General features: G+C 39.8%; 1 protein-coding gene across 1 annotated transcript in view; it reads right to left on the bottom strand.

The window, feature by feature from the left end:
• Nucleotides 1-1,563: 1,563 nt before the first annotated feature.
• Nucleotides 1,564-26,268, bottom strand: part of SLC4A3 (solute carrier family 4 member 3) — a 42,905-nt gene continuing 18,200 nt past the window's right edge. Inside the window, exons 8-18 of the mRNA XM_073545516.1 lie at nt 18,981-19,209; nt 18,675-18,905; nt 18,396-18,544; nt 17,008-17,202; nt 16,555-16,737; nt 16,386-16,475; nt 14,352-14,518; nt 13,783-14,033; nt 11,165-11,334; nt 10,874-11,047; nt 1,564-2,072 (exon numbers count right to left, since the gene is read on the bottom strand). Coding sequence (XP_073401617.1) covers nt 1,995-2,072; nt 10,874-11,047; nt 11,165-11,334; nt 13,783-14,033; nt 14,352-14,518; nt 16,386-16,475; nt 16,555-16,737; nt 17,008-17,202; nt 18,396-18,544; nt 18,675-18,905; nt 18,981-19,209 — 1,917 coding nt within the window. The 3' untranslated portion in view covers nt 1,564-1,994. The remainder of the gene's footprint in view (nt 2,073-10,873; nt 11,048-11,164; nt 11,335-13,782; nt 14,034-14,351; nt 14,519-16,385; nt 16,476-16,554; nt 16,738-17,007; nt 17,203-18,395; nt 18,545-18,674; nt 18,906-18,980; nt 19,210-26,268) is intronic.

Here is a 26,268-nt window from a genome sequence, read left to right as displayed (position 1 = left end):
GGACATATATATACCAGGATGGGACATATACACCAGGATGGGACATATATACCAGGATGGGACATATACACCAGGATGAGACATATATACCAGGATGGGACATATATATACCAGGATGGGACATATACATACCAGGATGGGACATATATACCAGGATGGGACATATACACCAGGATGGGACATATATACCAGGATGGGACATATACACCAGGATGAGACATATATACCAGGATGGGACATATATATACCAGGATGGGACATATACATACCAGGATGGGACATATATACCAGGATGGGACATATACACCAGGATGAGACATATATACCAGGATGGGACATATATATACCAGGATGGGACATATACATACCAGGATGGGACATATATACCAGGATGGGACATATACACCAGGATGAGACATATATACCAGGATGGAACATATATACCAAGATGGGACATATATACCAGGATGCGGTTATGATGAAGGACATATATTCCAGGATGAGACATATATATATATATATATATATATATATATACACCATGATGGGACATATATTTACCAGGATGGGGCCCAGGATAAGGGACATATATACTAGGATGGGAAATACAGTATATACCAGGATGAGACATATACATATCAGGATGGGGCCCAGGATAAGGGACATATATACCAGGATGGGACGTATATACCAGTATGGGACATATATACCAGTATGGGGCTAGGATGAAGGACATATATACTAGGATTGGGGACAAATATCCTAGGATGGGCCCAGGATGGGGGACATTACTACATGCAGGGGAGACCAGATACAAATCTTGCAGCGGGGCCCATCAGTCTAAAGTTACGCCACTGGTTGGGGGTCTCAGCGGTTGGACCACCACCGATCCAGAAATGATCACCCACCCTGTCAATATTTGATCAGTTTGTAACCGTAACGTCCCTTTAATGTATTACTCCAGATCCAATGTAAAGCTCTCCAGTAACATGGAGAACATTTGCATCAAACCTCTGGGAAGACTGTGCAACCAAGTGTTTCCTTTGCTGTGATGCCAGAATTCTGCAAATTCTGGGGGTAGGACAGGTTGTAAATTGGGCGTGGCCTATGAAAATGGGAGTGGTCTGAGAGAGGGGCATTTTAAATTAAAAAAAAACAGCAATCACATCTCTCCAAGAAACAATTCAAAATAGTTGGCAAATGTAGGCGTAACTCAGATATATCCATAAAGCCTTGGGTGGGTTTTAATAGGCTTATTGTTATCTCTTTGAAACCTTCAATCACTATTGCAGAGGGGGGTGGTTAAGAACAAAAATGTTCCCCTTCCTCCTCACTTTTGATGCCACTATTCCCAGAAAATGTCATATTTAATACAAACTTCATGATCCACACAGCTGAGAGTTTGTTACAATTGAATGCAGTCTGGACAATCCTCTTATCGCTAATTAACGGGAACACAAAACTCTCCCCATCCAAAATAAAATGGAATAAAAAATAGCAATTATGTGTCGCCATGTGGTGCATCTGTATGATACAAACAAACAGAGTCTAACTTGATTTACTAATAAATAACAAGATTGCTCTATGATAGAATAAAAAAAGAAAATACTAATAAATAAGAAAATATTTATTTAGAAATGTTGCTAACAACATGAAAAAGGTAAATGGAAATCTAAGAATGCAATTCACCAACTGGCCACTGGGGGAGCTATTCTTATGCAAGCTCCTTAGGACTAATATCCAACAGATCCGATCCCTGAAGCTCAGTCCATGGTGGAAGCTATCAAACAATTTAAGGCAAATGTTTCCATTGATCGTTCGGTGGCAGAAGCTTCTATGCGATGGTGAACATTTGTGTCTGTTTTGGAGCGATCGGTCAATCAAAACTTTTCTTTGGCAATATCTAGCCCCTATCTATTAATGCTATGTGATCATCAATGAAATAGATGAAGGGTAAATTGGCACCAGAAAGGAGAAATGACAACGGGAATGTGTCAGACAGGCATATGAAGCTCATTGTATTCATCTTGGCCGTCTTCATCAAAGTTTGGTGCAACATCTTCAGAATCCAACTAATACAGAAAAAAAGGAAATAACATAAAATCGTCAGCAGAATCTGCAATTGTGTATTATAGTAGTTATATTCTTGTACATAGGAGCAGTATTATAGTAGTTATATTCTTGTACATAGGAGCAGTATTATAGTAGTTATATTCTTGTACATAGGAGCAGTATTATGGTAGTTATATTCTTGTATATAGGGGCAGTATTATAGTAGATATATTCTTGTATATAGGAGCAGTATTATAGTAGTTATATTCTTATACATAGGGGCAGTATTATAGTAGATATATTCTTGTACATAGGGGCAGTATTATAGTAGTTATATTCTTGCACATAGGAGCAGTATTATAGTAGTTATATTCTTGTATATAGGAGCAGTATTATAGTAGCTATATTCTTGTATATAGGAGCAGTATTATAGTAGTTATATTCTTGTACATAGGAGCAGTATTATAGTAGTTATATTCTTGTACATAGGAGCAGTATTATAGTAGTTATTTTCTTGTATATAGGAGCAGTATTATAGTATTTATATTTTTGTACATAGGGGGCAATATTATAGTAGTTATATTCTTGTACATAGAGGCAGTATTATAGTAGTTATATTCTTGTAGATAGGAGCAGTATTATAGTAGTTATATTCTTGTATATAGGAGCAGTATTATAGTAGTTATATTCTTGTATATAGGAGCAGTATTATAGTAGTTATATTCTTGTACATAGGAGCAGTATTATAGTAGTTATATTCTTGTATATAGGAGCAGTATTATAGCAGTTATATTCTTGTATATAGGAGCAGTATTATAGCAGTTATATTCTTGTACATAGGAGCAGTATTATAGTATTTATATTCTTGTAGATAGAGGCAGTATTATAGTAGTTATATTTTTGTACATATGGGGCAGTATTACAGTAGTTATATTCTTGTACATAGAGGCAGTATTATAGTAGTTATATTCTTGTAGATAGAGGCAGTATTATAGTAGTTATATTCTTGTACATAGGGGCAGTATTATAGTAGTTATATTCTTGTACATAGAGGCAGTATTATAGTAGTTATATTCTTGTACATAGGGGCAGTATTATAGTAGTTATATTCTTGTACATAGAGGCAGTATTATAGTAGTTATATTCTTGTACATAGGGAGCAGTATTATAGTAGTTATATTCTTGTACATAGAGGCGGTATTATAGTAGTTATATTCTTGTACATAGAGGCAGTATTATAGTAGTTATATTCTTGTACATAGGGGTAGTATTATAGTAGTTATATTCTTGTACATAGGAGCAGTATTATGGTAGTTATATTCTTGTATATAGGGGCAGTATTATAGTAGTTATATTCTTATACATAGGGGCAGTATTATAGTAGATATATTGTTGTACATAGGAGCAGTATTATAGTAGTTATATTCTTGCACATAGGAGCAGTATTATAGTAGTTATATTCTTGTATATATGAGCAGTAATATAGTAGTTATATTCTTGTATATAGGAGCAGTATTATAGTAGTTATATTCTTGTACATAGGAGCAGTATTATAGTAGTTATATTCTTGTACATAGGAGCAGTATTATAGTAGTTATATTCTTGTATATAGGAGCAGTATTATAGTAGTTATATTCTTGTATATAGGAGCAGTATTATAGTAGTTATATTTTTGTACATAGGGGGCAGTATTATAGCAGTTATATTCTTGTACATAGGAGCAGTATTATAGTATTTATATTCTTGTAGATAGAGGCAGTATTATAGTAGTTATATTTTTGTACATAGGGGGCAGTATTATAGCAGTTATATTCTTGTACATAGAGGCAGTATTATAGTAGTTATATTCTTGTAGATAGGAGCAGTATTATAGTAGTTATATTCTTGTATATAGGAGCAGTATTATAGTAGTTATATTCTTGTACATAGGAGCAGTATTATAGTAGTTATATTCTTGTATATAGGAGCAGTATTATAGCAGTTATATTCTTGTATATAGGAGCAGTATTATAGCAGTTATATTCTTGTACATAGGAGCAGTATTATAGTATTTATATTCTTGTAGATAGAGGCAGTATTATAGTAGTTATATTTTTGTACATAGGGGGCAGTATTACAGTAGTTATATTCTTGTACATAGAGGCAGTATTATAGTAGTTATATTCTTGTAGATAGAGGCAGTATTATAGTAGTTATATTCTTGTACATAGGGGCAGTATTATAGTAGTTATATTCTTGTACATAGGGGCAGTATTATAGTAGTTATATTCTTGTACATGGGAAGGGAAGCAAAAGACCAGAAAAAGCCATACACCTGACAAATGCTATTGAGAACTCTGCTATTAGAAGTGGAAAGGAAGAACAAAGACGAAATAATCTAATTAATAAAAATATTGGAGAAAGAGAAACCAATCACAAACTAAAATGTTTCTATACTAATGCACAAAGCATGGGCAACAAACAAGGAGAATTGGAACTATTAACACAGGAAAAGAAATATGATGTCATTGGAATCACTGAAACTTGGTGGGACGATACACATGATTGGAATACAAGACTAGAAGGATACAACTTATTTGCAAGAAACAGACTTGATAAACGAGGAGGGGGTGTCGCATTGTATGTTAGAAACGCGTATATCTGCACAGAGATTGAAGCTTCAGAGACTGGGAGTTCTGTGGAAACTGTTTGGGTAAGAATACAAGGACAGAACAATGGAAAGGACACCATTGTAGGCATTTACTACAGGCCGCCTGTGCAAGCTGAAGTTATGGATGAACTCTTTATGCATCAAATGGCCAAGTTCTCCAAAAAATATGACATAGTTGTCATGGGAGATTTCAACTATCCAGACATTTGTTGGGAATCTCTCTCAGGCAAAACTAACAGGTCAAGGAGATTCTTATCCTCTCTTGCTGACAACTTTATCTTCCAAAAGGTAGGGGGAAAACAAGGGGAACTGCTACCTTGGATCTAATCCTTATAAACAGGGAGGAAATGGTTGAGGAGGTAAAAGTGGCTGGGACCCTAGGAGGTAGCGACCATGCTATTTTAGAATTTTGGATAACTAGAGGTGGAAGACCTGTGAAGACTCAGACGTCAAGGTTAGATTTCAGAAAGGCAGATTTTAAGGGATTCAGAAAGAGAATTGGAGGGATCCAATGGCTGGATATCCTTAAAGACAAAAATGTCCAGGAAGGATGGGAAATCTTGAAAAATGAAATTCTCAAAGCACAATTGTTAACAATTCCGAAAAAAGGGAAGAATAGGAAGCATTTAAGGAAACCAGGATGGATGAACACAGAACTTAACACATGCTAAAAAGGAAGAAAAAAATCTTTATAAAATGGAAAGAGGGAGGCATATCTAAAGAAGAATATAATGCTGTCTGCAGAACCTGCAGGGCACAAATCAGATTATCTAAAGCTGAAAATGAATTGAGGCTTGCAAGAGATGTCAAAAGCAATAATAAAGGATTTTGGGGATATGTCAAAAGTAAAAGAAAAGTCAAAGATGCTATAGGATTTTTACAGGATGAAAATGATGACATGGTAAGACAGGATGTTGAGAAGGCTGAACTTTTAAATTCCTATTTTGCATCTGTTTTCTCTCAGAAAGGAAATGTAACATCAACTGTTATTCACTGTCCTATTAAGGGAATAGAAGAATTCAGGATATCTATAAACAGAAAGATAGTGAGGAAACACTTAGCTAACCTAAATGAATTCAAGTCTCCAGGTCCAGATGAATTACACCCCAGAGTACTGAAGGAGATAGCAGAAGAAATTTTTGAACCCCTCTCCATAATCTTTGAAAATTCTTGGAGAACAGGAGAAGTGCCAGAAGATTGGAGAAGAGCAAATGTTGTTCCTATCTTCAAAAAGGGGAAGAAGGTGGACCCAGGCAACTATAGGCCAGTGAGTCTGACTTCTATACCAGGAAAGATCTTTGAACAAATTATTAAACAACATGTATGTCAGTACCTGGATAAGAATGAAGTGATTAAACAGAGTCAGCATGGGTTTGTAACTAATAAGTCATGTCAGACTAACTTAATTTCCTTCTATGACGGTATCACGGGTGGATCAAGCAAATGCTGTAGATATAGTATATCTTGACTTCAGCAAAGCATTTGACAAAGTCTCTCATACAATCCTTATTGAAAAAATGACTAAGTATGGAATGGACAAGGCAACTGTTAGGTGGATTCATAACTGGCTTAGTGATCGGACCCAAAGAGTGGTCGTAAATGGCTGCACATCCAGTTGGAGGAATGTCTCAAGTGGGGTACCACAGGGCTCTGTCCTGGGCCCTGTATTGTTCAACATCTTTATCAATGATTTAGATGAAGGAATTGAGGGTAAACTGATTAAATTTGCTGATGACACAAAGCTAGGAGGGATAGCTAATACTAGAGAAGAGAGAGAGGATTCAAAAAGATATAAATAAACTGGAGAAGTGGGCAGCAACTAACAGAATGGTTTTTAACAGGGAGAAATGCAAAGTACTACATCTGGGCAATAAAAATGAAAAAAAGCATATATAGAATGGGAGGAATAGGGCTAAGTGACAGCACATGTGAAAAAGACTTGGGTATACTAATAGATCACAGACTGAATATGAGTCAACAGTGTGATGCAGCAGCAAAAAAGGCAAATGCAATTCTAGGATGTATTAACAGAAGCATACAGTCTAGATCACGTGAAGTCATTATTTCCCTCTACTCCTCTTTGGTCAGACCTCATCTGGAATATTGTGTCCAGTTTTGGGCGCCACATTTTAAAAAAGACATCAACAAACTGGAGCAAGTTCAGAAAAGAGCGACCAGAATGGTGACCGGTCTGCAAACCCTGTCTTATGAGGAAAGGTTGCAGGATTTGGGAATGTTTAGTTTGCAAAAGAGAAGACTGAGAGGAGACTTAATAGCTGTCTACAAATATTTAAAGGGCTGTCACATTGTAGAAGGAGCAACTTTATTCTCATTTGCACAAGGAAAGACTAGAAGCAATGGGATGAAACTGAATGGGAGAAGACACAGATTAGATATTAGAAAAAACTTTTTGACAGTTAGAGTGATCAATGAGTGGAACAGGCTGCCACGAGAAGTGGTGAGTTCTCCTTCAATGGAAGTCTTAAAACAGAGGCTGGACAGGCATCTGACTGGGATGATTTAGCGAATCCTGCTTTGAGCAGGGGGTTGGACCAGATGGCCCAGGAGGTCCCTTCCAACTCTACGATTCTATGATTCTATGATTCTATGATAGAGGCGGTATTATAGTAGTTATATTCTTGTACATAGAGGCAGTATTATAGTAGTTATATTCTTGTACATAGGAGCAGTATTATAGTAGTTATTTTCTTGTACATAGAGGCAGTATTATAGTAGTTATACTCTTGTACATAGGAGCAATATTATAGTAGTTATATTCTTGTACATAGAGGCAGTATTATAGTAGTTATATTCTTGTACATAGGGGTAGTATTATAGTAGTTATATTCTTGTACATAGGAGCAGTATTATAGTAGTTATATACTTGCACATAGGGGGCAGTATTATAGTAGTTATATTCTTGAAAATAGGAGCAGTATCAGGCTGTGTGCACACGCTGCGGATTATGTGCGGATTCATCCGCGCGGATTTTGTAAAATCCGCAGGTGAAACTGCAGGTCAAAAGACCTGCGGTTTTACCTGCGGATTGCTCTGCGGTTTTGCCCTGCGGTTTTTCATCTCCTCAATGGAGGAGATGGCAAACCGCAGGAGAATCCGCAGAAAGAATTGACATGTCAATTCTTTCTGCGGATTGAAAACCGCAGATAATCCGCGCGGAAAATTCCGCACCGTCTGCACTGCGGTTTTTGATTCCCATAGGGAATCATGGTACTGTACACCGCAGCAAAAACTGCTGCGGGTCCGCAGCGGCCAAAACCGCTGCGGAACCGCAGCAAAATCCGCAGCGTGTGCACACAGCCTTATAGCAGTTATATTCTTGTACATAGGAGCAGTATTATAGTAGTTATACTCTTGTACATAGGGACAGTATTATAGTAGTTTTAATTTTTGACACATTATATAATTGGAATTGTATCCTTTTGCTGTTTCTCCTTCCTATAAGTGTTGGTTTGAGGCAATGGTTTTATGGTTGTATGTTAATTAATGTTTAATAAAATATGTATTTTATGAAATGAGTGACACTCTTGGTTATTGGGTCACCTGACAGTGACATAACCTTTGTGATATATTCTTGTACATAGGGGTAGTATTATAGTAGTTATATTCTTGTACATAGAGGCAGTATTATAGTAGTTATATTCTTGTATATACTGTAGGAGCAGTATTATAGTAGTTATATTCTTGTACATGGGGGCAGTATTATAGTAGTTATATTCTTGTACATAGGGGCAGTATTATAGTAGTTATATTCTTGTCCATAGGGAGCAGTATTATAGTAGTTATATTCTTGTCCATAGGGAGCAGTATTATAGTAGTTATATTCTTGTACATAGGGGGCAGTATTATAGTAGTTATATTCTTGTACATAGGAGCAGTATTATAGTAGTTATATTCTTGTACATAGGGGGCAGTATTATAGTAGTTATAGTTTTGTACATAGGAGCAGTATTATAGTAGTTATATTCTTGTACATAGAGGTAGTATTATAGTAGTTCTACTCTTGTACATAGGAGCAGTATTATAGTAGTTATATTCTTGTACATAGGAGCAGTATTATAGTAGTTATATTCTTGTGCATAGGGGCAGTATTATAGTAGATGTATTCTTGTACATAGGAGCAGTAATATAGTAGTTGTATTCTTGTACATAGGAGCAGTATTATAGTAGTTATATTCTTGTACATAGGGGGCCATATTATAGTAGTTATATTCTTGTACATAGGAGCAGTATTATAGTAGTTATATTCTTGTACATAGGGGCAGTATTATAGTAGTTATATTCTTGTACATAGGGGCAGTATTATAGTAGTTATATTCTTGTACATAGGGGCAGTATTATAGTAGTTATATTCTTGTACATAGGAGCAGTATTATAGTAGTTGTATTCTTGTACATAGGAGCAGTATTATAGTAGTTATATTCTTGTACATAGGGGGCCGTATTATAGTAGTTATATTCTTGTACATAGGGGGCAGTATTATAGTAGTTATAATCTTGTATATAGGGGCAGTATTATAGTAGTTATATTCTTGTACATAGGAGCAGCATTATAGTAGTTATATTCTTGTACATAGTGGGCAGTATTATAGTAGTTATATTCTTGTAAATAGGGGGCAGTATTATAGTAGTAATATTCTTGTACATAGTGGGCATTATTATAGTAGTTATATTCTTGTACATAGGGGGCAGTATTATAGTAGTTATATTCTTGTACATAGGGGCAGTATTATAGTAGTTATATTCTTGTACATAGGGGGCAGTATTATAGTAGTTATATTCTTGTACATAGAGGCAGTATTATAGTAGTTATATTCTTGTACATAGGGGCAGTATTATAGTAGCTATATTCTTATAAAGTACATAGGGGCAGTATTATAGTAGTTATATTCTTGTACATAGAGGCAGTATTATAGTACTTATAGTCTTTTACATAGGGGACAGTATTATAGTAGTTATATTCTTGTACACAGGGGCAGTATTATAGTAGTTATATTCTTTTAAATAGGGGCAGTATTATAGTAGTTATATTCTTGTACATAGGAGCAGTATTATAGTAGTTATATTCTTGTACGTAGGGGCAGTATTATTGTAGTTATATTCTTGTACATAGAGGCAGTATTATAGTACTTATAGTCTTTTACATAGGGGCAGTATTATAGTAGTTATATTCTTGTACACAGGGGCAGTATTATAGTAGTTATATTCTTTTACATAGGGGCAGTATTATAGTAGTTATATTCTTGTACATAGGAGCAGTATTATAGTAGTTATATTCTTGTACATAGGGGCAGTATTATTGTAGTTATATTCTTGTACATAGAGGCAGTATTATAGTACTTATAGTCTTTTACATAGGGGCAGTATTATAGTAGTTATATTCTTGTACATAGGGGCAGTATTATAGTAGTTATATTCTTGTACATAGGAGCAGTATTATAGTAGTTATATTCTTGTACATAGGGGCAGTATTATTGTAGTTATATTCTTGTACATAGAGGCAGTATTATAGTACTTATAGTCTTTTACATAGGGGCAGTATTATAGTAGTTATATTCTTGTACACAGGGGCAGTATTATAGTAGTTATATTCTTTTACATAGGGGCAGTATTATAGTAGTTATATTCTTGTACATAGGAGCAGTATTATAGTAGTTATATTCTTGTACATAGGGGCAGTATTATTGTAGTTATATTCTTGTACATAGAGGCAGTATTATAGTAGTTATAGTCTTGTACATAGGGGCAGTATTATTGTAGTTATATTCTTGTACATAGGAGCAGTATTATAGTAGTTATATTCTTTTACATAGGGGCAGTATTATTGTAGTTATATTCTTGTACATAGGGGCAGTATTATAGTAGTTATATTCTTGTACATAGGGGCAGTATTATTGTAGTTATATTCTTGTACATAGGGGCAGTATTATAGTAGTTATATTCTTGTACATAGGGGCAGTATTATTGTAGTTATATTCTTGTACATAGAGGCAGTATTATAGTACTTATAGTCTTTTACATAGGGGCAGAAATTCCAACCATCTGTACAAGTGAGAAATGTCTTCAGAGCAGTTGTTACTTCCTTTCCCCCGTTCTTACAGGCAGCTGGATCATTAATGCTAATAATAATATAATATTTGTAATGGTTACTTACAACTTTTAGTTCTCGCTCATTGAAAAAGCGAGGCAGTATAAACCTCCTTAGTGGGACAGTGAGTATGAGGAGGAATGGGAAGGCGAGTGACGCTGGAGAAGACTTCACTACCCATAATAGCACAATGCAGGAGAGCTGTACGCAGGTGAACAGGTGCATCCTCCATGTGCACACCTAGGGAAATATACATACAGTAAATTCTAATTAAATCCACTTAATGTAGAAACTTTCCCATTTATAGAATAGAGCACTCCATGAGATGCATTTACATCACTAGCTGGACCGGCTCACCTTCACCACGTAGGTGTGTTCTGGATGATGTTTCGGATGCATGAGGATAAGAAGAAGCCTCTCAAAAAGTTGAATTCCAGTTAGAGAGGTCACTCCCATATACAAGAAAATCCCAAAAAGTACAGCTAGTGGGATCTGACGTAACATCTCTCCCATTACTATGGATAGTCCTTTATTAGTGAAACAGATGGAAATGAATTTGTGGTAAATAACAAAACTGTTTGCAACAACAGCCTGATAATTGCATTGACATTGATATAATAAAGATACAAGTGTATGTGGAGGGGGTTTGTTAAACCTCAGAAATTGTACAGAAAGCAATATGCATAGACAAGTAATGGGGTGTCACCTTCCAGAAACTGCAATAATGGAAATGTTTCCTTTTTATTCAATGGAGTTTGTGCAACAGTGACAACTAGAGGTCATGTGTGGTACTGCAATTACACAATTTAGATTCTAATAAAATAGTGTTAAAAAGAATGCAGAGCAACTATAGGGAACCAGAGGATGCAGAGGCACCTGAGACCTCGTACAATGTATCACTGTGTGTATTATCCCTGTACTGTGACATCACTGTGTGTATTATCCCTGTACTGTGACATCACGGTGTATTATCTCTGTACTGTGACATCACTGTGTTTATTATCTCTGTACTGTGAAATCACTGTGTGTATTATCTCTGTGACATCACTGTGTGCATTATCCCTGTACTGTAACATCACTGTGTGTATTATCTCTGTGACAGCACTGTGTGTATTATCTCTGTACTGTGACATAAATGTGTGGATTATCCCTGTACTGTGACATCACTGTGTGTATTATCTCTGCACTATGATATCATTGTGTGCATTATCCCTGTACTGTGACATCACTGTGTTTATTATCTCTGTACTGTGACATCACTGTGTGTATTATCTCTGTGACATCACTGTGTGCATTATCCCTGTACTGTAACATCACTGTGTGTATTATCTCTGTACTGTGACATAAATGTGTGGATTATCCCTGTACTGTGACATCACTGTGTGTATTATCTCTGCACTATGATATCATTGTGTGTATTATCCCTGCACTGTGACAGCACTTTTGGAGTTACCATCACCTGACTCCGCAAAGCACCCTTGGATAGTACCTCTACGAGCCGTCTCTCTCTCCTTTGAATTTTTGATGAAGTCGGAACATATATTTTTGTCATGTCTTTTGTGAGTATGTATTTCTGTGATGATGCGGACAGCAATTAACGCCTTGTTTTTGTTCTTCTTTTGAATGTATATTTCAGTAAAACAAGATTTTTCTGGTGAAGGTCCTATGCTGGACCGAAAACGTTTAAACCTTTCTGTCTGGATGCACAAAATAAAAGTGTCTGAATATTTCACATATTGAGTGCCAAGATTTTTGTCATTTTTATCTCTGTACTGTGACATCACTGTGTGTATTATCTCTGTACTGTGACATCACTGTGTGTTTTATCCCTGTACTGTGACATTACTGTGTGTATTATCCCTGTACTGTGACATCACTGTGTGTATTATCCCTGTACTGTGACATCACTGTGTGTTTTATCCCTGTACTGTGAGATCACTGTGTGTATTATCCCTGTACTGTGACATCACTGTGTGCATTATCACTGTACTGTGACATCACTGTGTGTATTATCTCTGTACTGTGACATCACTGTGTGTATTATCCCTGTACTGTGACATCACTGTGCATTATCCCTGTACTGTGACATCACTGTGGGTATTATCCCTGTACTGTGACATCACTGTGTGTTTTATCCCTGTACTGTGACATTACTGTGTGCATTATCTCTGTACTGTGACATCACTGTGTGTATTATTCCTGTACTGTGACATCACTGTGTGTATTATCCCTGTACTGTGACATCACTGTGTGTTTTATCCCTGTACTGTGACATTACTGTGTGTATTATCCCTGTACTGTGACATCACTGTGTGTATTATCCCTGTACTGTGACATCACTGTGTGTATTATCTCTGTACTGTAACATCACTGTGTGTATTATCCCTGTACTGTGACATTACTGTGTGTATTATCTCTGTACTGTGACATCACTGTGTGTATTATCCCTGTACTGTGACATCACTGTGTGTATTATCCCTGTACTGTGACATCACTGTGTGTTTTATCCCTGTACTGTGACATTACTGTGTGTATTATCCCTGTACTGTGACATCACTGTGTGTATTATCCCTGTACTGTGACATCACTGTGTGTATTATCTCTGTACTGTGACATCACTGTGTGTATTATCCCTGTACTGTGACATCACTGTGTGTATTATCCCTGTACTGTGACATCACTGTGTGTATTATCTCTGTACTGTGACATCACTGTGTGTATTATCCCTGTACTGTGACATCACTGTGCGTTATCCCTGTACTGTGACATCACTGTGGGTATTATCTCTGTCCTGTGACATAAATGTGTGGACTATTCTTGTACTGTGACATCATTGTGTGCATTATTCCTGTACTGTGACATCACTGTATCTATTAGTCCTGTGCAGTAACATCACAATTACATAGATAGAAGGTATATATATGACATAGATCATTGCTATTATACGGACGGACAGATTTCTTTATGCTCTTTACCTACTAGTGCGGCGATCAGCACGCCTGTGATTCTCTGCTCTTTAACCTCGGAGATCCGCGGTCTTTCTCCCGGCGCAGTCTTGCTCATCAAAGTTAATGCATTAACATGAGTGACAGTTCGCACTGTAGTCGCTGTCAACCATGGAAGCCCAAACAGTGCGCAAAGACCACCCATAGTGCCGATAAGTAGGAGGTCCAGGTGAAACCCACTGCCCTTCTGTAGGCACCTCTCCTTTCTGCTGACTATGAGACTGCGGAGGGACCAGGCACAAAGAAAAAAGGAAAATAAAAACATCAGATTCTAATGAATAAATTCTAACATGCAAAAAAATACCCACAGTGCCCCCACAGGGAAAATGAGGTATTACATGGTGTGCACTGCAATCAATGAGCCGTCTGTGAAATGCTCAGAGGGACCGGGTCCTCCAGAGACAGAAGTGTGTGCACCCCCTCGCTGCTGTGGCTTCTGAACAGGAGATGACCCTCCTATAGCAGCTGAAGATTCCCCAACAGGAGGTTTTGTGTCTAAACTAGACATCCAATAGACTTATTGTATCAGCGCCACTCACGTTGTGATCTGAGTCTCCATAAAGATAAGGATGAAAACCAACAGCGCTGGGATAGCCGAGGCGAACATCATCCACAGGGGGAATGGACTTGACGTCCCCATGGGATGGATAAACCAACCACGTTTACCGGGAGACGTAACCGACAATCCGGATGGAACATTCAGTTTCTAGACAAAAGGTGAGATTGGAAAGGTGACGTTCTCCATTACGTGCACACGTGTGTTATAATCACAGGATCGTAACTGTGCTTATAGACCAAAGCCGGGTTCAAACGAGCGGAAGAGAAACCATCCGGAAACTCAGGATTTTCATCCATATTGTCATTTCTATTCCATCCTAGTGTCCGTATTAATGAACATGAACAAACACAGCTTCCTACATTAATAATGGCAAAGTATCATAAAAATGAGATGCTGTACGGTACAGAAGTGGTGTATGAGATGTGGAATTGTATTGCTCACCCATAGACTAAACGGCACGTCAACCATACACTCATCTGAACAAGTCCTAATTTTAGGCATATATTGCAGTATTATAGTACAACGTAGTGTTCTGATACACGGGAGCAGAATTATAGTAGTTATATTCTTGCACATAGGGGCAGTATTATATTAGTTATATTCTTGTACATAGGGGCAGTATTATAGTAGTTATATTCTTGTATATAGGAGCAGTATTATAGTAGTTATATTCTTGTATATAGGAACAGTATTATAGTAGTTATATTCTTGTACATAGGGAGCAGTATTATAGTAGTTATATTCTTGTACATAGGAGCAGTATTATAGTAGTTATATTCTTGTATATAGGAGCAGTATTATAGTAGTTATATTCTTGTATATAGGGGCAGTATTATAGTAGTTATATTCTTGTACATAGGGGCAGTATTATAGTAGTTATATTCTTGTATATAGGAACAGTATTATAGTAGTTATATTCTTGTATATAGGAGCAGTATTATAGTAGTTATATTCTTGTATATAGGGGCAGTATTATAGTAGTTATATTCTTGTACATAGGGGCAGTATTATAGTAGTTATATTCTTGACATAGGGAGCAGTATTATAGTAGTTATATTCTTGTACATAGGAGCAGTATTATAGTAGTTATATTCTTGTACATAGGGGGCAGTGTTATAGTAGTTATATTCTTGTACATAGGGGCAGTATTATAGTAGTTATATTCTTGTACATAGGGGCAGTATTATTGTAGTTATATTCTTGTACAAAGGGGCAGTATTATAGTAGTTATATTCTTGTACATAGGGGCAGTATTATAGTAGTTATATTCTTGTACATAGGGGCAGTATTATAGTAGTTATATTCTTGTACATAGGAGCAATATTATAGTAGTTATATTCTTGTACATAGGGGGCAGTATTATAGTTGTTATATTCTTGTACATAGGGGCAGTATTATAGTAGTTATATTCTTGTCCATAGGGAGCAGTATTATAGTAGTTATATTCTTGTACAAAGGGGCAGTATTATAGTAGTTATATTCTTGTACATAGGGGCAGTATTATAGTAGTTATATTCTTGTACATAGGAGCAGTATTATAGTAGTTATATTCTTGTACATAGGGGGCAGTATTATAGTAGTTATATTCTTATACATAGGGGCAGTATTATAGTAGTTATATTCCTGTACATAGGAGCAGTATTATAGTAGTTATATTCTTGTATATAGGGGCAGTATTATAGTAGTTATATTCTTGTACACAGGGGCAGTATTATAGTAGTTATATTCTTGTACATAGGGGCAGTATTATAGTAGTTATATTCTTGTACATAGGAGCAGTATTATAGTAGTTATATTCTTGTACATAGGGGCAGTATTATAGTAGTTATATTCTTGTACATAGGGGGCAGTATTATAGTAGCTATATTCCTGTACATAGGGGGGCAGTATTATAGTAGTTATATTCTTGTACATAGGGGGCAGTATTATAGTAGTTATATTCTTGTACATAGTCGGCATTATTACAGTAGCAATATTCTTATCTTATTCTTAGATATAGTATTTGAAAATATACCTGTGTGTATGTATCAGTTATGGTGTAATCAATAAAGACCATTACTAGAATAGATATGGGAATCCCGAAATCACCAATAACCCTCCTTGCCTGAAAAATAAGTCACAATTAGAGACAGAGACAAGCAGATAACCCCTGGCCCCCATATCATGTGTCTTTTGCACCCCACCTTCCCTCCCAAGAAACGACTATTCTTGAACTTCCGCAGGAAGAAAGCGATGAGAAAAGTTCCTGACATTAGTATAAGGGATAGTAAAGCCGTATTGGGTTGCATACGAGGACCCACAGTAGTCGTGCGACTTCCCGACCCTCCAGACGGGTACGTTCTTAGAAGCGGGTGATCTGTAAAGACCTAGGGAAAAGAGATAAGTATTAGCATTTCAGAGTTTCACAATATTGTAATTTTTTTTTTAATTATTTCCCCATATACTATGTGGGTTGCTTTTTAAAATAAAAAAAAAAAAAGTGCACCTGTACTGGAAAGATCCCTCGAGTTGCAAATTGCAGAAATTATGCATTATACAATTCTCAGAAAAACTTTTTCATAAACTTGACAATTCCCTTTAATTATGTAAATCACTAACATAAGTTATTACATGAAGGAAAGAATCATAAATCCCACCTTATATAACTTGTAAAAAGTTTCATTGATGAAGATGAGGGAAATTAGAAATGCAAAGATTTCTTGGGTGAATGGAGAGATGTAACGGACCAGAAAGCTGCCTTCAGCTGCCACCATCACCAGGGCAAACAGGACCAACCAAAAACCAATCCACACCCGGCCGGTCAGGTACTCTATGTCCTGCACCTGGCAAAACTGGTTTAAAGAAGAGATAACATCTTACAGTTTTAAAGATTCCACGATGTTTTCTTTGGTGCAATCAGTCAGTCATTGGCTGCAGCAATAACATGTAGCACGTGACTGCTACATAGAACTAAACAGAGACCCACAACAAGACTAGATCAGCAGTGCTGAAGCCACAGAAGATCCATCAGATGAGTAATAATTATTTTTAAAAGGCATAAACTACCTTTATGCAGATGTCAGTTCATCTTGCTATAACCCTTTAAATTATTTATAAATTAAACAAATTCTAGTTTCCTGCAGCCACCAGGGGGAGCCGATTATAAATTAAACTCAATAACGTAAAATGTATAAAAACAGTATACAGTAAGTTCCTAAGGTCCCCCTAGTGGTGGCTTCAGATAGTCCAAATTCTATCATGATTTTATGTAGGTGACTGTTACCCTGTTCCAAAAAAATCAAAACTCTCATCATTGTAATGATATATTAACACATTATGGAACTAGTTAGATTAAAAACACATTTCTGGAACTATAGTTTATTAGTGAGGAAAGTATTCATTTTAAAACACTGTAAGCTTTTTCCAGGATTTTTTTAATGGCCCATCCCTTAACAAAACATTCGCCTATATTTATAATTAGCATTTTTGTATTATGTAAAAAAAATTACATTCTTTTCAGAAATATGATTTTAAGAAAAAGATTAGAAAGTGGAACCGCTATGGGGTCATCACTGCTGCCTGTTTTTAATATTTTTTTTAATCTAAAGCAGATATCTCAGCCATTCACAGAGAAGACTTGGGGACCCTTGTTTTCATGGTCGGTGGGAATCCTACAATAAAAACCCTCCAGTGATGCTATTTATCAGGTATTCTGTGGTTAGATAATGACTTTTGCAATTTATACCCTAAAGCAAACAAAGCTTATTCTTTATGCAGCAGGAAGTTATACAATTTTTCTAATACGACTGTATAGATTACTCACAGTTCACAAAAACTCTGCCTGCTGCCATTTAATAGGAGCTGCCTGGTAACATTTGAGTATATTGCTTGCTACAAGATAATTATACTGTAACTTTAAAAAAAAAAAAAAAACAGTCACACTCATGACCAGGTTAGATTTCATCCACAGAAAGTGAAACAATAAATGACCCTATTGAATGACAGCAAGCAGAGGTCTTGAAAACTTGTAGTATTTTCCTTATACCTTGAAAAACGCTTCTTCAAAAACAAGAAGTGGACCAGAAAAGCCAATAATGAGCAAGGGCTGTGCAGCGAGTAAGGAGAACAGTACCCCGAGCACCGAGGTTGACACTATGAGCTCTGATACACCCATCAGTCCTTGAGTCTTCTCACCTGAAAAAGTGAAGAATGTTTGTAGCATACAACAGTGTTTCTCATGTTTTAACATTCTTTCTTGTAGCTTTGGCTGTGACTGGAATATGTAAGACATATAGAAGTAACTAAAAAATTGCCCAGAACTTACCTAAGAGACCTCCAAAGGTAATAGCCGGAGACAGAGCCGCAAAGTAGATGAACAAAGCGGCGGCGAAACACTGACTGTTGAGACCATCCTTGATATCGCTCCCGTACTTCACATATCGCCTGCGTATGTCCCGAATAAGACCCCCAAAACAAAATCCTGAACGTTCCAGTGGATCTAGCTCGCTGTCATCTTCATCGTCGTCGTCCTCCTCTGGCTTCATCTCACTAGTGTCTGTGCATAAGAGAGGACATGACATTAGATGCATCTTGCAAAACACAAAATGCAAAATGGCCTCAACTGTCTCACCTTCCGATAGTCCAGTCTCTTTAGGAGCGGGATGCTCCTTGGCTGAACGCCGCTGCTCTCTCTCCCTCCTCTTCCTCAGTAGTTCCTTCTGGAAAGTAGCAATGGAGCGGAGAAGATCCTTCCCTTGCATCTCACACGGAGGAAGAACCATACTGCAGTCCAGAAAATCATTGATGGCGTTCAGGAGGTCATGTCTCTCCGCGGCCATGTACGCAGCTTCATGAAACACCTGGAAAGTAAATTACAGTTACATTCCATTAATCTGGAATTTGATATTTCATTGTCTGAGTGATAACCAAGAACTAAGGGCACATGCACACGATGCCATTAAGACACCGGCAAAGCTACTTAATGGAAAAAAACGCTGTCAGCTGAGTCACTGCAAAAACGGTGGCAAGACCACCAGCGAAGCTGCTCCAGAAAAAAAGACAATTATTGTAAAAGACCATCAGGGAATGATGTACAATGACTGATAACACCTCAGTAGGTAACACAGAATCCACCATTCACAATAGGTGATGTCACAGCTCACCTCCTCATCCTGTACAATTACTGATAACACCTCTTTATACAGTAGATAACACAGGATCCACCATTCACAATAGATGATGTCACAGCTCACCTCCTCCTCCTGTACAATGAGTGAGAACATCTCTATATACAGTAGGTAACACAGGATATCCACCATTCACAAGAGGTGATGTCACAGCTCACCTCCTCCTCCTCCTGTGCATTGACTGATAACTCCTTTATATACAGTACATAACACAGGATGCACCTTTCACAATAGGCAATGTCACAGCTCACCTCCTCTTGTACAATGACTGATAACACCTCTATATACAGTAGATACCACAGAATCCACCAATCACAAGAGGTGATGTCACAGCTCACCTACTCCTCCTCCTGTACAATAATCTTAGTCCAGATTGGAGCATGCTCAGATAACAATTCTATACAAACATATAGGGCCTGAGTCAGTGTTCCGCTGCCAATAACCAGTTGAAAAACAGGAAGTAGGGGTCTAATATTAAACCTAGTGGCTAATGTGAAAATTGCAGAATTCTTTTTTTTTCCATGTACATTAAATTTAGATTAATATAAAATAAAAAACATTAAACATAAAAACTTGATTAAAACAGTAGATAATATTTTAATGACACATTCGCTTTAAGAATCCGTATGAATAGGGGCAGATTGAACCATTATGCTAAAAAGAAACTCCCCGGAATTCTTCTTTCAATCTAGCTCAACATCTGTCTGAAATATAATTACCTCCGCGTCTAGCACATTATACGCCATAAAGCAATTTCCGCCGTTGTAGATCCAGCTTTCTGTGCATTATTAATACTGAAAACTAGTAAAATGAGCATCGAGCACGAGGCCGCCACTAAATTATGCATGAAAATAACCCCGCCAGAACGGAGCACAGAGCCGGGCTCTACATCACCGGCAAATTACAGCGCGGGCTCCGTACACGCAGACCCCATCATTATTCCATCCATCTGCAGAACCTAATAATCTCCTTATAATTGCCGCTGCTCATATATATCCTGCGCTCGTAAAATCACTGTAATTAATCCAATTAAAGAAGAGAAAAAAATCCCAGCAGGGAGTAATAATCACACGGTGTCAGGACTTTCTTTACAACCTCTGGAATTTACGCTTTTATCCGTGCGACACGAGATGGTCGCGATCACGATTTTCCTGCTCAATCTGATAATTAATAAGATCTAATTACTGTCACCCTCATTGGGCTACAGGATGGAGAAATCACACATCTCTGCAGGTCGTGAGTGCGGAAATATCGAGGGTTTATCTTAACTGTAATTTTGCGGATACAGAAATAAAGCAAAAGTCAAGTGTCTGATTCTTCAGGGACAGATATTGTATTAAGTGCATTGAATAAATTCTATGCACAAGATCACTAGTAGATTAGCATTAAAGGGGACCTGGCACTACTTTTTGTCTAGATATTATATGACCGGGATATAACTTTTTTTTGGCTGCTTGCACCTATCCCTATGGGGAGCTCCCTGTATGCAGAGATACATGATAAGATCCTGTCTGCAGTCACCACTAGGGGGAGCTCCCTGTATACAGAGATACATGATAAGATCCTGTCTGCAGCCACCACTAGGGGGAGCTCCCTGTATACAGAGATACATGATAAGATTGTGCCTGCAGCCACCACTAGGGGGAGCTCCCTGTATACAGAGATACATAAGATCCTGTCTGCAGTCACCAATAGGGGGAGCTCCCTGTATACACAGATACATGATAACATACTATCTGCAGTCACCACTAGGGGGAGCTCCCTGTATACAGAGATACATGGTAAGAGCCTGTCTGCAGCCACCACTAGGGGGAGCTGCTTGTATACAGAGATACATGGTAAGATCCTGTCTGCAGCCACCACTAGGGGGAGCACACTGTATACAGAGATACATGAAAAGATCATGTCTGCATTCACCACTAGGGGGAGTTTCCTGTATACAGAGATATATAGTAAGATCCTGTCTGCTGTCACCACTAGGGGGAGCTCCCTGTATACACAGATACATGATAAGATCCTGTCTGCAGTCACCACTAGGGGGAGCTCCTTGTATACAGAGATACATGATAAGATTCTGTCGGCAGCCACCACTAGGGGGAGCTCCCTGTATACAGAGATACATGATAAGAACCTGTCATGTCGGACGCTATTCACACCACAGCGTCCGGCAGGCAGAGGTAGTTCCACCTCCGTCCACTATAGCCTCAGTGGCGCCGGCTTGAGTTTCTCAGGCTATCGGGGGTTAATCTAGCTGAAGATCAGGTTGGATGGTTAGTCACGCCCACAGTCTTTAAATAGTCATGCTGGCCTATGGGCGTCGCCGATTATAGCTTGTGTGTCATACCAAGTGGTTCCGGTCTGGAGTGGAGGTGTTCAAGAGAGAGAGATTCATATCTGGTGTCGTATGATCCATTGTTACCTTCTCGCCTTCCCATATTTGTGTTTTGTTGTGCCCTGTTCACATTACTGTATAGTCCTGTGTGTGTGCGGCGCGGTGCAGTTTAAGTTCTCCCTGTCTGTCTTTATTGTTTGGGGCTTTGGTGGTGTGACTCCTCACTGGGTGGAGGGTGGAGGGTTAAGCTTAGGGCTGAGCAGGAGATAAGGAAAGGGTGGAGGCTCAGGCATTTGCACCTTCAGCAAAAACCCTGGGTTGAGGGTCAGACAGGGTTGCCCCTAGTTAAAGGGACATCACAGGGGCCCCGGGTATTTCTGCCTTAGTTGACCTAATCCCCGCGTGACATTATAATCGGCCCACATTTTTCAGGAGTCCATGGATCCCATGGATTCCATAACCCGCCAGTTGGCGGCGCTATCCTTACAGGTCTCAGATTTGAAAGGGGCAGTTCAGCAGCAGGGCCTGGTAGTAGCGAAGGTGCAAACGGCATCTGCAGGTATCGGTGCAGAGCCGAAGATCCCGCTGCCAGAACGATTCTCAGGGGAACGCAGCAAATTTGTCATATTTCGGGAGGCCTGCAAGTTATACTTCCGCATGCGCCCGGTCTCCTCAGGTAATGAGGCTCAGCGGGTGGGCCTGGTGTTATCATTACTGAGTGGGGACCCCCAAGCATGGGCATTTTCCTTACCAGCTGACTCTGCTACATTTCATTCTGTCGATAATGTTTTTTCTGCACTCGGACTCATTTATGATGATCCCGACAGATTAGCTCAAGCAGAATCTAAAATCCACGCCCTCCGTCAGGGGGAACGTATGGCGGAAGACTATTGCTCCGAATTTCGCCGTTGGGCAGTAGACACACAGTGGAACGACCCAGCGCTGCGGAGTCAGTTTATTCATGGGGTCTCAGGAAGAGTTAAACAAGCCCTCCTGATGTATGAGACTCCTGCATCGTTGGAGTCTGCCATGAGTTTGGTTATACGTATTGATCGCCGTTTGCGTCAGGGGGCACAGGAGACGCTACCCCTGGGGGAAAGCAGAGGTGCAAGTGTGGATGCTGCAGGTGAGCCCACTGAGCCTATGCAAATTGCGGGGGTGTCACAGGTTAAGCGTCGCGTCCCTGGGTTCACGAAGCCCGGAGCATGTTTTTACTGTGGTAAAAGGAATCATTATGTTAACGCTTGTCCTGTGCTACCGAAGAAGGTCACACCGGCGGAAAACTACTAAGCTCAGTGGGCATGGAGGAGACCCAGCTGAGCGTATGCATATCCTCCATGATGGTATCTCAATGTATGCTCCCTGCCAAGGTTATTATCGCCGGCAGAGAGCTACCAATATCAGTGTTTGTGGATAGCGGTTCCGCCACCAATCTCATAGATGAGGAGTTTGCAGGCACTGCCGGGTTTAAGATCGAAAAACTCCCTCATCCTATTCAGGTGGTTACCATTAATGCCGCTCCCCTCCCTCAGGGGGAGATTACGGAGTTTGTGGCTGAGGTGAAACTCCACATTGGGGTCCTACATTCGGAGTGGGTTACATGTAGGGTCCTCCGTAATCTCCCAGCACAAATGGTCTTGGGTTTTCCATGGTTGTCCAGGCACAACCCGGTGATTGATTGGAAAACTCAGGACATAGTCCAATGGAGTGGTTTTTGCCAGGACAATTGCTTGGCCACATGTGTGTCCGCCGTGACGCCCAGCCTTCTGGAGGCTTTGCAGGATTTCGCGGATGTTTTCTCTGAGAAGGGTTGCTCAGAACTGCCTCCACATAGAGCCTATGACTGTGCGATTAGGTTAAAACCCGGGGCCAAATTACCTAAGGCCAGGATGTTTAATATTTCTGGTCCAGAGAGACAAGCTCTGAAAGACTACATCGCGGAGAGTCTGAGCAAAGGACACATCTGGCCTTCGTCCTCGCCTGTAGCAGCGGGGTTTTTCTTCATTAAGAAGAAAGATGGGGGGGTTACGGCCGTGTCTGGATTTCCAGGAGTTAAACCAGATTACGATCCGTGATCCATACCCGATGCCTTTGATCCCTGATTTGTTCAACCAGGTGGCGGGGGCAAAGTGGTTTTCCAAGCTTGACCTCAGGGGGGCGTATAACCTCATAAGGGTCCGTCAGGGGGATGAGTGGAAGACGGCCTTTAACACTCCTGAGGGTCATTTTGAGAGCCTGGTTATGCCATTTGGGTTGACAACCGCGCCTGCTGTTTTCTAACATTTTATTAATGACGTGTTTGCTCATGTCCTGGGGAAATTTGTGATTGTATACCTGGATGATATCCTCATTTATTCTAGCGACCGGGACATTCATTTAGAGCATGTCAGGCAGGTGTTACAGTTGCTCCGGGAGAACCAGCTCTATGCTAAGCTGGAAAAATGCTTATTTTTTGTTCAGGAGTTGCCTTTTTTGGGATATATTGTGTCCGCCGCAGGGTTTAAAATGGACACCGCTAAGGTGCAAGCGGTGCTACAATGGGAAAGGCCTGATAATCTGAAAGCGCTCCAGCGGTTCCTTGGGTTTGCTAATTATTATAGGAACTTTATAAAACACTTTTCTACTATAGCCAAACCGCTCACGGACATGACAAAAAAAGGTACCGATCTGACTAGCTGGTCTGAGGTGGCGATACGTGCATTTGAGCGTCTGAAGAACAGTTTTGCTTCAGCCCCCATTCTGGTGCAACCGGACGTGTCTAAACCTTTTGTGGTGGAGGTTGATGCGTCTGAGGTGGGAGTGGGGGCAGTACTGTCACAGGGCTCATCTTTGAGCGATATGCATCCATGCGCCTACTTCTCCAAGAAGCTGTCGCCGGCCGAACGGAATTATGATATCGGCAACAGGGAGTTGTTGGCCATCAAATTGGCTTTTGAGGAATGGCGACACTTCTTGGAGGGGGCGGCTCACCAGGTCACAGTCATCACCGACCATAAGAACCTGCTCTATCTGGAGTCGGCAAGCGTCTGTCTCCTAGGCAGGCTCGCTGGGCATTGTTCTTTACACGTTTCAATTTTCTGGTGACTTACCGTCCCGGGGCTAAAAACACCAAGGCGGATGCCTTGTCCAGGTGTTTTCCGGGGGTAGAACCTCGGGAAGAGCCGGTACCCATCCTCCAGGAAGGTGTAGTGGTTTCGTCTCTCACGACTGAGGTAGAGGCGGAGATTACCGAGGCCCAAGAGGAGGTACCGCCAGGACTTCCCGCCAACAAATCATTTGTACCCCTTCATCTTCGTCTTAAGGTGTTGAGGGAACATCACGACTCAGTACTGGCTGGTCATCCAGGGGTTAAGGGCACCTTGGAGCTGGTATCGCGTCGTTTCTGGTGGCCCAAAATCCGGCAGGACGTGGTCTCGTACGTGGCAGCTTGCATCATGTGCGCCAGGGCCAAGTCGCCCCGAGCCCGTCCTGCTGGCACGCTACAGCCTCTGGGGGTACCTAATAGGCCATGGACAGAAATCTCCATGGATTTTATCACTGACTTGCCAGTCTCGGCGGGGAACACGGTCATCCTGGTGGTGGTTGACCGATTTTCAAAGATGGCGCATTTTGTCTCATTGCCCTCCTTGCCCAATGCGAAGACGTTGGCTCAGGTGTTTGTGCAGGAGGTGGTCAGACTCCACGGAGTTCCGTCGGACATAGTATCTGATAGGGGAACTCAATTTGTTGCGAGGTTTTGGAAAGCTTTTTGCTCACGTTTGGGGATCAAGTTGTCACATTCATCGGCGTTTCATCCACAGTCAAATGGTCAAACTGAGCGCATGAACCAAAATCTGGAGCAGTATTTACGATGCTTTGTGTCCGACAACCAAGAGGAGTGGTCTACTTTCCTTCCTCTGGCCGAGTTCGCGTTAAATAATCACCGTCAAGAGTCATCGGGAGAGTCTCCGTTCTTTTGTGTTTACGGTCAACATCCTCAATTTTGTACCTTACGTCAGGGTGACTCGGGGGGCGTCCCGGAGGAGGACCAGCTAGGAGCTCAATTATCATCGGTCTGGAGGAGGGTGAAACAGCGTTTGTTGAGCATGAGTGCGAGGTACAAGCGGGTGGCTGACAGTAGACGCGTGCCAGGTCCGGACCTGTGTGTGGGTGAATGGGTGTGGTTAGCGACTAAAAATATAAAACTCAAAATTCCATCTTTAAAATTGGGTCCAAGGTTTATTGGGCCTTTTAAGATTGCTGCCATCATTAACCCAGTTGTTTATCGGTTGGAACTCCCTGCAGTATACAAGATACACAACGTGTTTCACAGGGCTTTATTGAAAAAGGTGGTAGGCTCTGTGGACACGACGCCGATGCCACCTCCAGTCATGGTGGATGGCGATTTAGAGTTTGAGGTC

Source organism: Dendrobates tinctorius, unplaced genomic scaffold (assembly GCF_039654945.1).
Source record: "Dendrobates tinctorius isolate UK_male_01 unplaced genomic scaffold, ASM3965494v1 ptg000143l, whole genome shotgun sequence".
NCBI lineage: Eukaryota > Metazoa > Chordata > Amphibia > Anura > Dendrobatidae > Dendrobates > Dendrobates tinctorius.
Note: the sequence above shows the minus strand (reverse complement) of the source record. Positions and strands in the feature narration are given on the sequence as shown.